The sequence below is a fragment of the Urtica dioica genome, chromosome 5 (assembly GCF_054948205.1).
Source record: "Urtica dioica subsp. dioica isolate 48M chromosome 5, U.dioica_male_clone48M_v1_H2, whole genome shotgun sequence".
In the NCBI taxonomy this organism is placed as follows: domain Eukaryota; kingdom Viridiplantae; phylum Streptophyta; class Magnoliopsida; order Rosales; family Urticaceae; genus Urtica; species Urtica dioica.
This window is the reverse complement of record NC_142760.1, coordinates 37,255,158-37,274,788: the sequence shown is the minus strand read 5'-3', so window position 1 is coordinate 37,274,788 and position 19,631 is coordinate 37,255,158. Positions and strand designations below refer to the sequence as shown.

Genomic DNA, 19,631 nt, shown 5'->3' with positions numbered 1-19,631 from the left:
ATCCTCACGTAAGTGAGACTTTTGGCATTCTATCTTCATTCGTAGATTCATGATGATATGCATTTCTTTTTAATCATCGATTTCTCATTCATATTAGCTCAAATTTTATCAAATAAATAACGGGTTTTATACCAGTCGCTACGAGAAATTTTGACAAATCGCTACAAGAAATAATAATCTAAAGAATTTTCAGTTTGAATGAGTGGACCCTGCTATTCTAGAACTCACACCCTTTGTTTTTTTCCTACTGCAAAAAATCTGATTCTTAAACTTTGACAGATTCTTTTCGTTCCTTTTTAGTTTGTATTTTGACAAAGGCTTTCAAACTTAGACCTAAAGTCTCTCAAATTTATCCCTTTATAAACGAAAGAAACGAATGTGGAGCCCACTCCACCACTCACACGAACTATTAACTAACCTTTACACCGCAAGAACATATGGTTTGGATGAGTGTGAGTACGAAGATCGCCAAAGCCAGCACAACCCCAAAAACGGTCACAGGAGAGCTGAAATGAGCGTGGGGCTTCGGGATGTGTTGTCTTCGTTGACTCTTAGATGGTTCTGCTGGAATATTTTTTCCAAGAGGAAGAACGGAAGCTGATTCTCTAGCAGCATCAGATCATACCTCACATCCACAACCTTCTCTGGCCTCTGGAACAACCGATCACCCTGCTGCTCCACCCCTTCGTGGTTCATGAACAGAAGCTCGACCAGGAAAGCCACGTCTAGGATGATCATCTCCACGAACTCGCGGCTTGTTATGTTTTCAAATCTCTCGGCGTAGCAGCCTCGCACTGTCTGTTCTTGTCCCTCAGCGAAGACTGCGTAGTCCTTGAGATTTAACTGTGACCTCTTTAGAAAGCTTTTTAGGTAAAGCACTTTCTGTTCTTCCATGCCTAATAAATGATCTCTGCCGCGGTGAATCGGGCCGATAGAGACGACTCTTGGAGTGTAGGCCTGCGGGTTCTCATGGTAGATTCGCTCCGGGACCTGGTAGATGCAACATTCGGACAAAAAGGGTGAGGCCTTGTCCAACCTTCTATTCAATGAAGCCACCAAGTCCTCATCATTCTCGAGTGCCTGGTTTTTAACCAAAGAAGCCTCGCTTGTTCCCACCATTTTCAACTCTACCCTTGTCAAAAATAAAAATCTTTTAAATCTATGAATAATTATTTATTTTAGTCTAAATATTTATTATGACATTTAAATAATATATACTATTTATCTATTGTTGGTCATTCTCGACTTGAATTTCTGGTTCCTCACTTGTATAGACTTTTATAGACACAGAGTTTAACAAATTTTAACACTTAATGAATCAATTTGCATCTTGTACCAAGAAGGATTTATTAGGAAGCAATCTAATGAAAGGCGGATTATGAAAGAGATGCTCGTTATCATGTATGCCATAGCTTATAGTATTTTTTTGAGAAAATGATCTTGTAAACCTCAATTGGAGTAATTATTTCAATTTAACTATACTCTACATACTTTATAGTTTATACCCATTATTACCATGCATCTTTGTGCGGGTTAGCAGCGAAACCCTTTGTGAACAATAATAATATATAAATAAAACATGGCTTAATTTGAATGATCAGTTGAGATAAAAAAAAAATGAAAGTTGAGGCATTTCTTTCTATTGCTGGATATTTCATACAATGCCAAAAATAAATAAATAAATCAGTGATAATTTAACATGGTAATGAGCAAGCAAGAACAAACGCAGGAGGGGCTCGGTATTCTTATAGAACTTTCACTAATAAGCATGCTTCTATACGAGAAACAAATCAACTCTTCAATTTGCTATATCTGCGCATGTATAAATAGATGATAATATTCTGTTGTCTGTTAAAATTGAATCCAGACTCAAATGGACAAAATAAACATATTCTGTTGGAACAATATTTTAGCAACGTTAGAGAAAAGATTACCAGAGACAGAAGATAATAATAAATACCTTAGACGCGAGCAGCACAAACGACCAGATATGGAGTGGAGCTTCAAGTGGTTTGTTTGAATTTACTTGATTGATGACTACTGGGAATTACAGATGAATTTCCGTGATGATTCCTAAATCTACGTATTACTAGATCTGTTGACTTTTATTATTTATTTAATGATTTCTACAAATTGGCTAAACTGACGGTCCGTCACAATATAAAATATACCGCATACACGTATTATTTGTTTTCAGCTGTGGACCGTCAGATTGAGGTTGTTAGAGTAATGACGTACGGTTGAAATTGTATTACTCACTTATGTATAAATATTATTACAATCAGATTAATACAGTTAGTGTACAATTATTTCAGTCAAACCTCAATCTCTTGAGTCCATTATAGTATACTTTGTTGTTACGATGATGAATGGGCTGTTTTTATAGTTTGCCAAAACCGCTTTCAAAATGTTTTATAAGATGCTCTTAACCTCTTATTTGGCAAGATCGTAACAGATTCGATTATGTTTTTATTTCGCATACCTCTGAATTTGTAATTTGTTGGATTCACTTGTCCTCCCGTGTGAATAGGATTAATAATATTATCTTTTTAGTTCCGATATTTTTGGAAAGATGGATCAGATATTTGGTGCAAACCTAAAAAAACTCTTCTAGAGTTGAATTAGGTTTGTGACTTTTCTTTTTGGTCCATACACACGCCGATCTTGTTTCTTGAGCCAATCTATCTACCTTGGATATCTACATGTGCAACTGGTTCAATGAATTACTTGCTACTGCTATACTTTATTTGTGCAGAGTCTGTGAGTACGTGTGTTTGCGTTGATTCGCATTGAATCAATCTTCGGGAGAGAATTGCATGGAAAAGATAATGAGTCCTGGTCTAAAGAGAGCTTAGATTGCAATTGATTGGATGATCAAAGAAGACAGGTTTTGAGGAAGGAGTTTGCAAACCTAATTCCTTTGTACCTTTGATTTGTAATTATTGGAATACTTATTACCACCAGACGTATCCGTCCACCTGTGTAAGTGCTTTAATCACTGAACAGGGTTACAAAATCTTTGTGTCATGTATTGCTTTCTGTTTTGTTTGATTATCGTGCATATCAATCAGTTGTTCAATTAGTTGTCATAACCATCAATTGAACAACCATCTCATAACATGTTTAGTAATTTCAATTGATATTAGAGCGGGTAATTCGATTCACACATTGTAATCCGGTTTGTCTACTAACGTTTTGTATTGAGATGAACATGAAGGAATGACAGAGCATTTGTTCGACCTCCACTTCTAGAAGGACTAAACTATAGCTACTGGAAGGCCATAATGAAAATGTTTCTCAAGACAATTGATGAGAGTGCTTGGAGAGCTGTTGAGAAGGCTTGGAGTGCCCATGTGGTTACTGATGATAAGGGTGTTACTACTACTCTGCCAGAGGACAAAAGGATGCCATGGGAAATTTCAAAGCTATGAATGCCATTTTCTCTGCATTAGATGAAAACATATACAAGCTTATCTCAAACTGTAAGATTGTTAAAGTGTTGGTGGTTTCTTTTCAGTTTTACAAAAATCTTTTAAAACTTTTAATGCGAGTTCATGAAGCTCGTAACAGAAAAATACCAGAAAACCTGTTTTTCATGTTTTATGCGGAAAGATGAATTCAAAACAATTTCAATTCAAAAACACATTTAGCTTTTATTATCGTTTTAGTTCTCGAGAAAATTTAACTAATCTTGATGAAAGTGCGGCTAACAAAACAACCATAAGACATAAGTAGATTAGCAAACTTACATGATATCCCACTATTTGATTTTCCATGTCAGTTGACAGTCTTCGTGTTCTTCGCGTTCCTCACGTTTTTCAAGTTGGATCAACACCAAGTCTTCCAAGCCGTTTCTCCGAATGAGATAGAATCAAGGCATGGGCCAACTCTTTACTTCACTAATTATTTCAACGAGGTGTCAGAATAATTCTTTCTTTCTTTGGGAAGTGATATGGACAAATTTCTCGACTACAAGAGAGAGGAAAATTTGACCACACCGAGGAGAGGAAGGGCGCCACTTCCAAGTGTGGAATGCACTCTATTGGACGTTTTACTCATGCCTCAATCCACTGTTTATAGCTTTCAAGTTTAACCAAATAGAATATGCATTTTCCTGATTTGATTTGATCTTATTCTATTTAATATAATATATTTATTCTATGAATATAATAAATCAAATATCTTCAAGATACTTTAATAAATAAAATATTCAGATCATATCTAATATTTATTTACTTCTCATATTAGAATATATTATTCAGGTAACTGAACAATATAGAATGTCTCCATGATATTCTTATTAAATAATATAATTAATATATTATTTGTTTCTCATAATAAGATATACTATTCTATAAATAGAACAGTAGAAAATATCTTTATGGTGCTCTCATAAATAAATACTCTATTAAATACTCACCAAATTGGGTCATATTTAATATATAATATTCATTTCTCATTTGAGAAAAACTCAAATCCTATAGGGCTTTGATCAAACATATCCAATGCCGATGTACCTCATTGTACATGCCTACTACAAGCCTTATTGGTCCTTGTGGGCTGATTTAAATTGCTTTTCAGACCCATTTAAACCTTTGTTATATCCTAAAATCACTTAATAATTAATAATTTATTCGTAAAAAACTTTATTACGAATACGAAAGACATTGCAACCAAGTTGCAGTAATGAGTGTATAGTCAAATTCACATATTTACTACAAGAGTATTCTAACTCATTTTACCAAAGCCGACTCGGGGATTATGGACCTAATAACTCAAAGCTAGATGAACACGAATGATAAGCGCGTTATAAACGTGTTTGTTTTTACTTTCGGAAATGAAAAGAAGTTAGTTCGAGAGCATTTTCATGTGTTTTGGAGTGTTTTTCTTCATTTTCAGAGTTTGAAAGTTCAAAATGACAAATAGAGCATTCGAGGACGACGGGGCAATCGCAATGAGTTCAGAACATCTTTCGGATCTCGATTTTGACACCCGAAGCTCAAGATAGGTGGTTTAAGGTGAACCGGCCATTCGAAGCGACGTACAAACTTCCAGAGTCTTGTGCGTTTGTCATGTGCACAGCCATTTGAAGACCCTGTGCGTTCACCCTCTGCGCTGGGTGTGCGGCGCACATGCTGCCCAGAAAGTCCTGTGCGGCGCATAGGAATATGTGTGCGGCGCACAGGCCCCAATTCCAACTTATTTGTCACGTGTTTTAATTGTAATCCAAGCCGTTGGATGTGATCCGACAGCCCATATGAGCTCCGAAAAACCTAGGAAACCTACAAAAAGACTTTAGTTTATTTAGAAACACATCTTTTGCTTTGTTTTTAGTTTTGTTTCTCATTCGGCCACAAAAATCCCGGGAGAGAAGAAGCGTTCAGAGAGGATCATCGTCGCCACAATTTCGTTTTCACCATTCACAGTTTTTATCTCTATTCTCTGAATCTTTGGAACTCCCGTTTTTATTCATACAAATCAGTTTTTAGTCATGATTACTTTATATTCATTTCCGTTTATTCTCCGTTCAATCATGCATTAAATTCGTTAAGGGCTATGGCATAGCGAGTTAGGAATATGGTTATGGTTTCAATCATGTCAAATTAATATTCATATGCTCTATCATGTTTGTTTATTTTAATTCCGTGTGTAATGCTTGAATTCGACTAGCTACCGTGTTCATCATATTAGGATTGCTTGATGCTCGGAAGAGATTAGGTTAGTCGTGCACAAGGATTAATTTACCGGGATACATTCCTAGGCTAGAAATAGCTAGGCTGTTTTGGAGTCGTGTGAACGTTCTTGTTTTTAATGCTAACCGTTGTTTTTAGGAATTGAGATCGAGAGAAGATATCCCGGCATAGGTTTAGATTCTTAGATGTTCGAGAGAAATCTTAGATTACCATTATCGTGAACGTGATTAGCAAACATAAGAGTGTGTGTTTTGTGTTTAATTTCCGAATCCAAACCATAGGAATAACTTGTGAAGCCATAGTTCTTGCTTTCTCATTATCGTAATCTGTCGTATTTTAATTGCTTTTAATTTTCATTCGTTTTGATAACCATCACAATCATCAAATCATTGGGTTCAATTCGTGCTAGTAATCTTCTCAATTTAATTAAACATTTTCCTCGTGGGATCGACTCATACTTACGAACTTTACTACTTGAGCGACTACGTGCACTTGCGTACGGAAAAATCGCCACAACGAGCGAGAGCATAGACACCATTAGAGATTTTTCATTTAATCAAATCTTGGTGATATTCCACTAAAATCTCAAGACTGAACCTCTCAAATTTATCAGAATTATATTTACTTGATACTTATAGATAAGTGTCAATTGATATAGCCAGTACGTATGTATCTACTCTCCAGGTTCAGCTCATGACACGAAGGGTCAAATATACCGTAATAACCTCTAGTCACTTATGAGCCCAATGTTCCACAGATTCCCTAACAAAAGATTCATTTGCTGCTCATAGCACAAAGGTGTCGACAATCAATCGATTTTGAATTCAGCTATCAGGTGAGCGAACATTGACTCTCTTTATTAAGAGTTGGATTCCATTTTTAATGTTTCTCTTCCATCACTGATTATACCCCGGTCTCCCAAAACGCAAGTGTATAAGCATCATTATAGCTGTGAACGAATGAATCAAAGAGCCAAGTATATAACCCTGATTTCCAAGAGCACCTCAGGATTTAGGTGTTGGGAATTAGACATCCCTATAGTCGTTGCAAAAAATAAATAATTACGCTAACAGGCTAATTATTTATACGATTATATAAACTAGATCTAGATTTGCATATTTGAATAGAATAGAGCTAGATTTGAGAGAGCGATTAAAGCAACCGATTAAAAGACGAGTTTTCAGATTACTTACATGTTTGGCAATTTGCTACTGACACTTTAATCGAGTTCTTCAAGATCTCATTCTGAGCTCCAAGAACTCATCTTCTAGCTTTAGCTCCGATTCCGAAACGTAATCTCTGATAGGTGCGTTTATCACGCGTAAAACTCCTATTTCCCGAACCAAAAACCGACGAGTCCTCAAGTATTTTAATGGTTTTTAGTAGGTATTTGAGTAATTTCAGATTCAGAGGAGCATTAGAGCATCTACAATCAACTTCGTGGAAAGATGATGGGATTCGGAGTAAAAATGGTCAAAATAGAGTCAAAATTGAGATGGGCAAGAAACTTGGCGACTACGCGCGCCGCGCGCCCTCCACCGCGCGCCGTGGGAAGACAGGATCCGAGACCGCGCGCCGCGTGCCTCTAGTCGCGCGCCGCGCATACGGGATCACAAACCACGAAAACGCACAGAGTCTTATGCGCGGAGCGCGCATAACCTGGAGCTGAGTCCGTGCGCCGCGCAGTGACTACCGCGCGCCGCGCGCCTTCGGATTACTGGAATAGGAAATTAGCGATTTCTGAAGATTTTTGACCCTTGGATCGAATTGGAAGGCTCAGATCACTCCGAAAAACACACAATCAGGGCTAAAAACACCTCTTGTAACCTAATTAACTATTCTAGTTTGTTTTTGAGTTTTTCTACTTTTGGCTGCACTTTTCTTTGGAGAGCTTTTGTTTTGGGAGCGAAGTTGAGTCGACGATCCGACGAACAAGCAACCGTGAACTCCCGTTTTTAATAGTTTTTCTTTCTTTCCCTTACTCTCCGTTACTTTTATTTCTCAATTAATTGATAGTTTCATTCTTCCCGTCATGAATCTCGTAGTGTTTTTCTTATTTATGATTATGTTGATTATTGTTTTGATCATTATGTTGTCAACTATGGATTCCGTTAGAGGCTAGATTTTTAGCGGGGTTGCGATGTAGCCGGATTAGATTGGGTCAGGGGGTTTCGTTAGGGTGAAATTATGCTTTGATTTACTTAATTATTCATGCTTGTGTGGATGTGTTCTTAATGCGTTCTTTAGATTGGCCATCTTTAGGATTGTTTTTAGAAGAATTCTGTCACTCGAGAGAGGGCGAAAACTCATGCTCATAATCCATGCTTCGTTTTGGTCTTAGGTTGGTAGACGGCTTAAGCTTAATGTAATCGTTTGAATTCTCGTGTTTATTGCTCGTGATTGTTTTAATAGGATTAGAGGCCGAGAGGATATATAATCCGTCAATTGCGTAGGTTGCTAGATCACTCGAGAGAGGCTAGTAATATCGTAGGGAGAATGAGATTAGCATGAGTAGAGTAGGTCAAGTTGTAGGAACCCGAAACCCCCGAGTCTTAATTTTCCGGTGAAGTCGTGACCCCCATTTTCTCTTATTTGAAGTTTCGTGTTAAATTTCCGTTGTTGTTTTGTTATTTTTATTATAGTTAATTCTTGCACCTCCCACCTTAATATAGTGAAATCAATTTGCTTTAGGTTGTTTAACGTCGCTAGAGTAACTAGTCTCTGTGGGATCGATATCCGTTACTTACGTAACACTATTACTTGTTCGATACGTCCACTTGCGTGCTAGTTATAAAAATATCGCAACAAGTTTTTGGCGCCGTTGCCGGGGACTTTTTACAATAGCGTCGAAAAACAATCTGCTTTGCCATTTGATTTCGTTACGCGTTTCCTAACTTAGCGTGTCATTTTCTCTGTTTTGAAGGTGCATGCGGAGTGAGGGAACATCAAACCTCGTTCCACTAAATCTTGAGATCGAAAAATTCTGCAAGACAAACATAAAGCAGTCAAAGGAACGAGCAATGGAAGATAGAGCGAACAACGCAGCGAACGAAGCGCCAAAGACCCTATTCCAATATGGGTTACCACCAGCCGACGCCGCGCAATCGGCAATCGCTCTCCCGGCTCTTGCGGGTAACCAGAATTTCGAGATCAAGACCGGCATAATACACATGGTCCAAGCGAATCAATTCTCTGGATCACCCGCCGAAGACCCGCAAGACCATCTGACGAACTTCGTCGAGATCGCAAACACGTTCAAGCTCCACAATGTGTCCGACGAAGCCATCCGCCTCCGCCTCTTCCCGTTTTCACTACGGGACCGAGCCAAGACGTGGCTCAACTCCCTCCCGCCGGGTTCCATCACCTCGTGGGCCGACCTGCGCATCAAATTCATCTCAAAGTTCTTCCCGTTCGAGATGATGCACAAGAGACGCAACGAGATCCATTCGTTTGCCCAATACGACGGGGAGTCATTGTTTGAAGCATGGGGGCGCTTCAAGGAGTTAGAGAGGAGGTGTCCCAATCATGGCATCCAAGGGTGGATGATGGTGCAGATTTTCTATGGCGGTCTCTCACCATCGTCTCGCACCCTAGTCAATACGGCCGCTGGAGGGTCGTTCTTTCAGAAGACAGAGGAGGAAGCTCACAGCATTCTCGAGGAGCTGGCCTACAACAACGATCAATGCCCTTCCGAGCGGCGCATCTTGAAGAATATGCCAGTCACTCCCGAGATGGAGCTGATGAAGGCACTGGCAGCACAGCTGGCGGATCTCACAAAGTCAGTCCAGGGGCAGAAAGCCTCCGTTCAAGCCGTGCACACTCCTGAAGTCTGTTTCTGGTGCAACGGGCAGCACAATAGTGACGAGTGCGTGTATGGGGACAACGGCCAACAGGCCAACTTCATCAACAACAGGCCGCCCCAAAACAACTACAATCAAGGCCCAAGGAACAACTACCAGAATAGGGGATGGAGAGGTCCCCAAAACAACATGCCTATGCAACCCGCGCCTCAAGCCCAGCCTCGTCCACCACAGAATCAGCCCCGACCATCGCCATACCAGCCTCCTCCATTTCGAGCATACAAGGGCGAGACCAACCTAGAGGAGCTCATCGCCAACTTGGCCACGTCAACAACCGCCTTCATAAACTCCACCACCGAGTTCATGCACGAAACGAAGACGTCTCTCTCGAACCAATCTGCGCAGATCCGAAATCTTGAGACGCAAATGGGGCAACTGTTGACCGCGGTTAACTCACGACCTCAGGGAGCGCTTCCGAGCAACACTGACATCAACCCCAGGTCACAAGTCAATTCCATTACACTCAGAAGCGGACAAGTGATTGACAACTCTGACAAGAAGAAAGAGAAGGTGGAGAAAGACGAGCCCCCCGTATCGATGCCCCAAGCCACGCCACCTCCGGCGAGTGCCCCAGCTCCAACGAGCACGCCAAAGCTGCCGTTTCCTCAAAGGCAGAAAGAAGGGAAACTCGACCACCAATTCAGCAAGTTCCTCGAGGTATTCAAGCATCTTCAGATAAATATCCCGTTTGCTGACGGTCTTGAGCAGATGCCGACGTACGCCAAGTTCCTGAAGGACATCCTCTCGAAAAAGAGGAAAATAGAGGACTGCAGCACGATCACCCTCACCGAAGAGTGCTCCGCCATCATTCAGAGGAAGTTGCCGATAAAGATGAAGGACCCAGGGAGTTTCACCGTCCCGTGTGCCATCGGGAACACCTTCTTTGAGCGAGCACTATGCGACCTGGGAGCTAGCATCAACCTGATGCCGTACTCTATCTTCAAGAAGCTCGGCATCGGAGAGGTGAGACCGACCCGAATCACGCTCCAGATGGCGGACAGGTCCATCGTATACCCGCGAGGAGTGATTGAGGATCTCCTAGTCAAAGTCGACAAGTTCATCTTCCCCGCCGACTTCGTGGTGCTTGACATGGGGGAAAACCGCGACATCCCAATCATCCTAGGGCGGCCATTCCTCGCCACAGGAGGAGCTCTCATCGACGTCCAGAAATGAGAGCTGAAACTGAGGGTGCAAGACGAAGAGGTGGTGTTTAACGTGTTCAACGCCATAAAATACCCGAGGGCAAGCGACGATGTCTTCCGGATCGACGTATGTAATTCCATCATCGCCGACTTCTCTCACCGATCCGAGGACCCGCTCGAGGTAACTTTGCTAAACTTTATCGATTTCACTAACGAGTTTGATGAATGTGAAGCTTTAGAGCACGTGGAGTACATGAACGCAGCCATGCCATACCGACGTAACTCGATCGAGAGTTTGGGGGAGAGCCAACCTCGAGTGCCTCCGTCCATTCAACAGCCCCCAAAGCTCGAGTTAAAAGAATTGCCGGCACACCTCCGCTACGCATACTTAGGCGCAGACTCGACCCTTCCGGTGATCATCTCAAATCACCTCACCAAGGGAGAAGAAGAAAGGTTGCTCGTGGCGCTACGCAAGCACAAGGGGGCGATCGGGTGGACACTCTCGGACATCAAAGGGATCAGCCCCTCCTATTGCGTTCATCGCATACTCTTGGAGGACGGGCATCGCCCCTCGGTGGAGCACTAAAGACGCCTCAATCCGGCGATGAAAGAGGTCGTCAGGAAAGAGATCCTGAAATGGCTCGACGTCGGGGTCATTTACCCGATCGCCGATAGCGCATGGGTGAGTCCGGTGCAATGCGTTCCGAAGAAAGGCGGAATAACGGTGGTGAGAAACGACAACAATGAGCTCATTTCCACTCGGACGGTGACCGGGTACAGAATCTGCATGGACTACCGCAAGCTCAACAACGCCACGCGCAAAGACCATTTTCCACTCCCCTTCATCGATCAGATGCTCGACCGTCTCGCAGGGCACAGGTATTATTGTTTTCTTGATGGGTATTCAGGTTATAACCAGATCACGATCGCACCAGAGGATCAAGAGAAGACCACATTTACATGCCCTTATGGCACTTTCGCCTTCAAGCGAATGCCGTTTGGGCTATGTAACGCACCAGCCACGTTCCAAAGATGCATGATGGCCATCTTCTCCGACATGGTGGAGAAAACAATTGAGGTTTTTATGGACAATTTTTCCGTATTTGGCCCTACATTTGATCAATGTTTGGAGAATTTGTCTCAGGTGCTTAACAGGTGTGAAGAAACTAACCTCGTGCTTAACTGGGAGAAGTGCCATTTCATGGTACAAGAAGGCATCGTGCTGGGCCATAGAGTTTCGAAGGACGGGTTAGAGGTGGACCGGGCGAAAACTTCCACAATCGAGAAGCTACCACCGCCAACTTCGGTCAAGGGAGTGAGAAGTTTCCTGGGGCATCCCGGCTTCTATAGGCGCTTCATCAAGGACTTCTCCAAAATAACGAAGCCATTATGCGGACTACTCGAGAAAGACACCAAGTTCTCATTCTCCACCGAGTGCTTAGAGGCCTTCAACGCCCTCAAGCAGAGACTCAGCACCGCCCCGATCATCACCGCCCCAGACTGGAGTCTCCCGTTCGAGATCATGAGCGACGCTAGCGACCATGCGGTGGGTGCAGTCCTTGGGCAGCGTAAAGACAAGGCTTTCCACGCGATTTACTATGCGAGCCGGACTCTTAACGAAGCCCAAGTGAACTACACGACGACGGAGAAGGAGCTTCTGGCAGTGGTGTTCGCATTCGACAAGTTCAGACCCTACATCATCGGCAACAAGGTGATTGTCTACACCGACCACGCGGCCATCAGATACCTCATGGAGAAGAAGGACGCCAAACCCCGCCTAATCTGTTGGGTCCTTCTCCTCCAAGAGTTCGACATCGAGGTCAAAGACAAGAAGGGCACAGAGAACCTCGTAGCTGATCACCTATCGAGACTGGAGACACTCGAGCACGTTCCAGACAAGACGGCACTCATCAACGATGACTTCCCCGATGAAAAGCTTTTGGCCGTCCATCAAGCCGTCCTCCCATGGTATGCCGACATCGTGAATTACCTCGTAGGCAAGGTGGTGCCTACCGACCTCAAGACGTACCAGAAGCGGAAATTTCTCTCGGAGGTTCGGAGGTATTACTGGGAGGAGCCGATTCTCTATCGGCAGTGTGCAGACTTGATTGTGAGGAGATGTGTTCCCGAGGACGAGATGGAGTCGGTTCTGCGACATTTCCATGGTCTCGAATGCGGAGGTCACTTCGGCCCGAACCGCACGGCAGCGAAAGTCCTTCAAAGCGGCTTCTATTGGCCAACGCTCTTCAAAGACAGCCGAGACTTCATTATTACCTGTGACCGGTGCCAACGAACGGGTAATATTTCTAACCGAAATGAGATGCCACTCACTAACATTTTGGAAATAGAACCGTACGACGTTTGAGGAATAGATTTCATGGGCCCATTCCCGTCTTACTACGGAAACAAGTACATTCTCCTGGCGGTGGATTACGTATCCAAGTGGGTCGAGGCCAAAGCTACTCCGACAAGCGACGGGAAGGTGGTCTTGAAGTTCTTAAAGACCATCTTCACCCGATTCGGCACGCCACGAGCCATCATCAGCGACGGGGGAGCACATTTTTGTAACCGGCAGTTCGATGCACTCCTCGTGAAATACAGCGTCACACACCGGAAAACATTGGCGTACCACCCTCAAGCCAACGGACAAGCGGAGGTCTCTAACCGGGAAATTAAGCAATTCCTGGAAAAGACGGTGGGAAGTTCTCTGAAAGACTGGGCCGCCAAGCTCGACGACGCACTATGGGCCTACCGCATAGCCTACAAGACGCCGATTGGTATGTCCCCGTACCACCTCATTTACGGAAAATCATGCCATTTGCCAGTCGAGCTAGAGCACAGGGCACTTTGGGCGATGAAGAAGCTAAACTTCGACTACAAAGCTTCGGGCCAACAGAGACTCCTTCAGCTGAATGCCCTCGATGAACTCCGACGAGAAGCGTACGAGAATGCCAGAATCTACAAGGAAAAGACCAAGGCGTGGCATGACAAGCACATCGTCAGGAAGGACCTCAAGCCGAGCCAAAAGGTACTCCTCTACAATTCCAGGTTGAAACTGTTCCCTGGAAAGTTGAAGTCGCGATGGTCGGGCCCGTTCGACGTCGTGAATGTGTATCCACACGGATGGGTGGAACTGGAAAACAGGCGAAGAGAACGCTTCAAAGTCACCGGTCAAAGGGTGAAACCATACTTTGGGGGCGTGTTCGAAAGTGAGAAAGTGGTGACCTTCGTCACCACCATTGCGTGAACCGAGACGTATCCCGTCAAGCTATTGACGTTAACTAAAGCGCTAATCGGGAGGCAACCCGACTTTCTTTCGTCGCATTTTCATATATTTTTTTTTTCACTTAATTTTTCTTGGTTATTTTTATTTGCGAGTTAGTTTTCCACAAAAAAAAAAAAAAAGAAGCAGCACATCGCGCGCCGCGGGACACATACTGCGCGGCGCGCGGACGGCCGACTCCTCATCTGCGCGCCGCGAGGCATCACATGCGCGGCGCGACCCCAACGTATGCAAGCGCGCGCCGCGGGGTCAAGTACGCGCGGCGCGCGAAAAGAATTTTTTCGAACAAGCCACAGAGTAATATGTGCGCTCCGCGCGTGTGTCAAGACCCAGGTCCGCGCGGCACGCAGAACAAGGCGCGCGGACCCGCGTAAGTTGTTTTAAATAAGGGGTTTGGCAGTTTTTTTTCAAAAAAAAAAAATCAATTCTCCCCCAATTCCTTCGAACCCTAACCCTATTTTCATAAAAATCCGACACCAATCATCATACAAACACGAAATTCATCCATCACAATTCTTGCATTTGATTCATATACTTCAATTCGTGTGAGTGTATTTCGTTTTTGGGTTGTTCTTCATCTCTTCATCCTCTCAATCCCCTACACTTCAAGGTATGACTCTCTAACTCGGATTTTTTGTGGATATGGTGATGATTTCGTGTTATTAGAGAATAAATTTGAGAATGTGGCTATAGGAATGGTTTAGATACTCTTTATAACTCAAGGGTTCATCACAAAATTGGCATGCACTCTAGGTGTTCGATGAAATACCCGAACGAACGTACAAGTGAAAAAGTGAAAAATTTACGTACGAGTACGGGTCAATGCGTATGGAGTCTAGTTGTGAACATGTTTGGGGGGTAAAAAGGGGTAATATGTTTCATCATAATATCATCGACTCATTTTCCGTCGTGTTTTGCAGATGCAACGAGCTTCGTCATCGAGATTATGCTTTGATTTACTTAATTATTCATGCTTGTGTGGATGTGTTCTTAATGCGTTCTTTAGATTGGCCATCTTTAGGATTGTTTTTAGGAGAATTCTGTCACTCGAGAGAGGGCGAAAACTCATGCTCATAATCCATGCTTCGTTTTGGTCTTAGGTTGGTAGACGGCTTAAGCTTAATGTAATCGTTTGAATTCTCGTGTTTATTGCTCGTGATTGTTTTAATAGGATTAGAGGCCGAGAGGATATATAATCCGTCAATTGCGTAGGTTGCTAGATCACTCGAGAGAGGCTAGTAATATCGTAGGGAGAATGAGATTAGCATGAGTAGAGTAGGTCAAGTTGTAGGAACCCGAAACCCCCGAGTCTTAATTTTCCGGTGAAGTCGTGACCCCCATTTTCTCTTATTTGAAGTTTCGTGTTAAATTTCCGTTGTTGTTTTGTTATTTTTATTGTAGTTAATTCTTACACCTCCCACCTTAATATAGTGAAATCAATTTGCTTTAGGTTGTTTAACGTCGCTAGAGTAACTAGTCTCTGTGAGATCGATATCCGTTACTTACGTAACACTATTACTTGTTCGATACGTCCACTTGCGTGCTAGTTATAAAAATATCGCAAGAATCTCCGGATGGAATAAGAAGAAAGTGTGGGCTCACTCGTTATCTCACACCTCTGATTTAGAGATTCAGGCCGTGTCGTGTTTTTAGGAATGGAATCATGAATTCCGAGGGAGAGGGAGAGAGAAGAAATTCGTCCACACTGAGGGTGTGTTGGACAAAATTTTGTCTTCTGCACTTGTGTTTATTGTGTTCTCCTTGACCCTATTTATAGTGGTAGAAATGAGATATTCTAGGAAGCTCCTAGAGATATTATATTCTCCTTTATTCTTTCATATTTTGTAGTTAAGCATGAACCATTAAATCTTTACTACAAATCCTACTTTTTCTCTCAACCATCATATCAGAATCTAGGATATTATATTTTCTTATTTTTCTCATATATTTAAGTAATCTAGATATTTGAGAATAATGAGGACAATATCTTATTTTTTTATTTAATGGAGAGAATATCTCTATCATTATTATTCTTCTAGATATTATGAAAATTATGAGAGAGAATAAATAACAATATCTTATTTCTTTATTTAATGGAGAGAGAATATCTCAACCATTATTATTCTCTCTCTTATTTATTTAGTTACTTGATTTCTTTTTCACAAATCTAGCAATTAATTAAAGAGAGAATATTGGGTAATTAATACCCATACTAGGCGCCTACCTCATGGTCATGGGCCAAGGAATTTTCGAATTTTACAGTGTTCATAAGGCCCAACTAAAAATTCAATTCATTATTTACTTGATCCAAAAATAAATAATTAATTCCGCAATAAATATTTAATTCGGCAAATAGACGAATTTCCGAATGAATGCCGCTAGACAATTTACAGCTGTGAGATTGTAAGAATAAATAATCTTCATTATTACTAGAGAGTTCTTATCCATCTTTATCAGAGCCGAATCGAGGACTATGGACCTAGTAACAAAAGCTCACACAAATCCGATTAAAAAGACGAAACAGTCATTTCTCTTTTTCAATCGATTCGTCAATATTGGGGATACTCTACAAAATAATCCAATACTGCACTCTTCTTATTACTAGAATTATATTTTACTCATCGTAAAAACGTCCACTGATATAGTCAGTTTGTGATCAAAATCCTCCAGGTTCAACCCGTATCGAGAAAGGTCAATTATTCTGTTATACCATTCTTGATACATATGAGCCCTAAGCACCGTTGCTTCCCCAGCGAAAGTTTCTTTCATACATACTTACTACTAAAGTGTGCACAATCAATCGGTTCTGGAATCAATCCTTAGGTGAGTGAACATTGACCTTTTTATCAGGAAGGCTGGATTCCGTATCTGTGAATCATATTCCGCTCAGATCATATCCCGAACTCCCAAGACATAAGTATCCCAACATAATAGTAGCCTTTAAGGAATGAGTCAATTCGGTAATATGACCTAGATGTCCATGATCACTTCAGGATTTAGATTAAGTCTCATTGTAACCATCATAGTGACCCTACCTAGTTAGTGTGTCGTAACGGTCCTTAAACGACACATCAACAACCAAAGTCTGTACAGGCCGTAAACTTACCAAAAGTGTAGAATGCTCCCACCAAGTGATCAACCTTCACTTGTGTTCCACATATATGATTTTAGATACAGCGATCCAGGCATGTATCAATAATCGACCACGTTTTAGCTCACCGCCCGAACTTAGATGCCCAACATGTAATTCACTTTAATACAGAGGCTATGGATGATAGTTGTCATTGATTCTCTATAGAAAATAACCTACTAATCATAAATGCTAATCAAGTAAACTTCTTATCGAATTCAGTAATCATTCATGTTTATTTTATGATCTTCAGTGGGCAATATTCCTAACATTAGGTTGATGCATATTGTGACCATCATTTATGATTGCGATACATCACATCATAACGGTCGCTTAAACGATATACTTAACCACAACCTGTCCAGGTCATGTATGATACCCCATACAGAATGCTCCCACTTGTGAGATCCAGTCTACATCGAGTTGCATATGTGATTTCTTGTCTCGCTATCCATGCATAAATTAAATCACTGACTAGTTTAAGCGCTCTACCGAGACTTATCACTAGGACATATAACACTTTTGGATGCGACTTTTGTCGCATCCAAAAGTCATAAATTCGCATCCAATGGTCAAAGTGGATGCGACATTGGATGCGACAAAGTCGCATCCAATAGTTCGCATCTGATGACCCTGAATGCGACTAGTCGCATCCAATAGTCCAAGTTTTTGGATGCGACGAGTCGAATCCATTATCGCATCAAAAAAATATTCCACCATATTTTATTTGGCGGGATATTAGACTATTGGGTGCGACAAGTCGCATCCAATTCCAATCCCGCCAAAACGCGGGAACGTTTTGGATGCGACTTGTCGCATCCAACAGTCTTTCCCTCGTTGTGGCGGGCAGAGTATTAGATGCGACTTGTCACATCCAAATTTAGAGTTTTTTTTTTTTAAAAAATTAATTAATATTTACTAAATAAATAATAATCAAAATAGAAATTCGAATTAAAAAATAAATTTCTTATAAAACGTAATACAAAATATTTTATACATTCGATAACAATAAAACGTAATAGAAAATATCCTATAAAACGTAATAGAAAATATCTTATAAAACGCAAAAGTAAATTCGGTAATAATAAATATACAACTATTTCTTTAACGCTTGATACCACTTTTCCATTGTGGCTGATCATCTTCCTCCTCTACCTCGAGATGCGCTGATGCCTTCTCTTGCGCTGCTGCTGCTAGGACGCTCTCGCTAGAACTCGACAGAAGTTGGCGTCTGGTCATCAGCCCTTGTAGCTCGGCGGCGTAGTCTGAGGCTGCGGTGTCGAGGGCGATGACTGACTCGGTCTCATACTCTGTGTGAGCTCGGAGATGGCGTTCGCGGAGAGGTCCAGCTCTTCCGAAGAAGTGGAAGAGGAAGCAGAGGAGGAGGCATGGTCTCCGGCGGAGAAGGAGTTGTCGCAGAGGAAGAAGCGGCGGAGGGATAGGAGGGTGGCGAGGAGGCGCGGGTGGAGAGGGCCGGCGAGGGAGGAGGCGGAGAGGTCGAGGGAGACCACGTGGCGGTCGGAGAGCAAATAGGAGACTGATTTCGAGAGACTGGTTTAGAGAGAAATGGCAAAGTGAAGGAATGAGCGGCGGAGAAAAAGAAGTTTAAATTAGCGTGACCTAATTTTTGGACGCTACAAAGTCGTATCCGAAAGTCATTAAAATTAAACTAAATCCACGTCATCAACTGAACAAAAATAAAATGGATAATATATCCCGGTTATAATTTTCGACTTAAGGATGCGGCTAGTCGCATCCGAAAGTCGCATCCATAGATATGGTAGTTATTGGATGCGACTAGACGCATCCATTACTGAATACTGCTACTTAAACAAGCGAGAATTTATAGATTCTTGCTGACCCTATTGGATGCGACTAGTTGCATCCAAAAATCAGCCGATGCAAATAAGTCAAATTGTCCTAGTGTATATCTTTCTCACATCAGATGTAAAGATATAATCTCAGTTAATGCAGAGGCATATGGATAAGTCGAATGTTGTTGTTTATAAAGGTTTGCGACTAATCTTTTCTAACATTGATTATGTCTTTGTATTTTCGTTTAATAGTAATCTTTAGGTAATTACAATAATACCCTTGAGGGTAATTATCATAATACCCTTCTGAAGGCAACATTCCAACCATAAAGAAGCTTGGGATATCCTCCAAGTTGCTTATGAAAGAACTGACAAGGTCAAAACATCTCGTATTCAGATGTTTACTATCAGATTTGAAACTCTGAAAATGAAAGATGATGAAGCTATTTTTGAGTTTAATGATAGACTATATGATATTTTTAATGAGTCATTTGCCTTGGGAGAGCCGATGAACAAAAAGCTTGTCAGGAAAGTGCTGAGATCTCTTCTCTTCAAGACCGGTTTGCTATGAAGGTAACTGCTATAGAAGAAGATCATGATGTGAATAATATGAGGCTTGATGTTGTTATGGGGTCCCTTAGAACTTTTGAGATGAATATGAATGAGATGGAGCCAGAGAAGACCAAATTTCTTATCTTGCCAAGAACTT

At 41.9% G+C, this 19,631-nt stretch overlaps 1 protein-coding gene and 1 non-coding gene across 2 annotated transcripts; both read right to left on the bottom strand.

Annotated features, from left to right (window-relative positions):
• Positions 1 to 495: 495 nt before the first annotated feature.
• On the bottom strand, positions 496 to 2,022 carry LOC149398245 (UPF0481 protein At3g47200-like). The gene is made up of 2 exons (XM_089614522.1): positions 1,961 to 2,022; positions 496 to 1,127 (listed from the first exon to the last, which is right to left on the bottom strand). Exon 2 carries the CDS (start codon positions 1,117 to 1,119, stop codon positions 496 to 498), a length of 624 nt encoding a protein of 207 aa, XP_089470648.1. The 5' UTR covers positions 1,120 to 1,127; positions 1,961 to 2,022.
• A 7,099-nt stretch (positions 2,023 to 9,121) lies between these two features.
• Positions 9,122 to 9,225, bottom strand: LOC149398244 (small nucleolar RNA R71). The gene has a single exon (XR_016299311.1). It is a non-coding gene; the product is annotated as a small nucleolar RNA R71 (small nucleolar RNA).
• Positions 9,226 to 19,631: the final 10,406 nt, after the last annotated feature.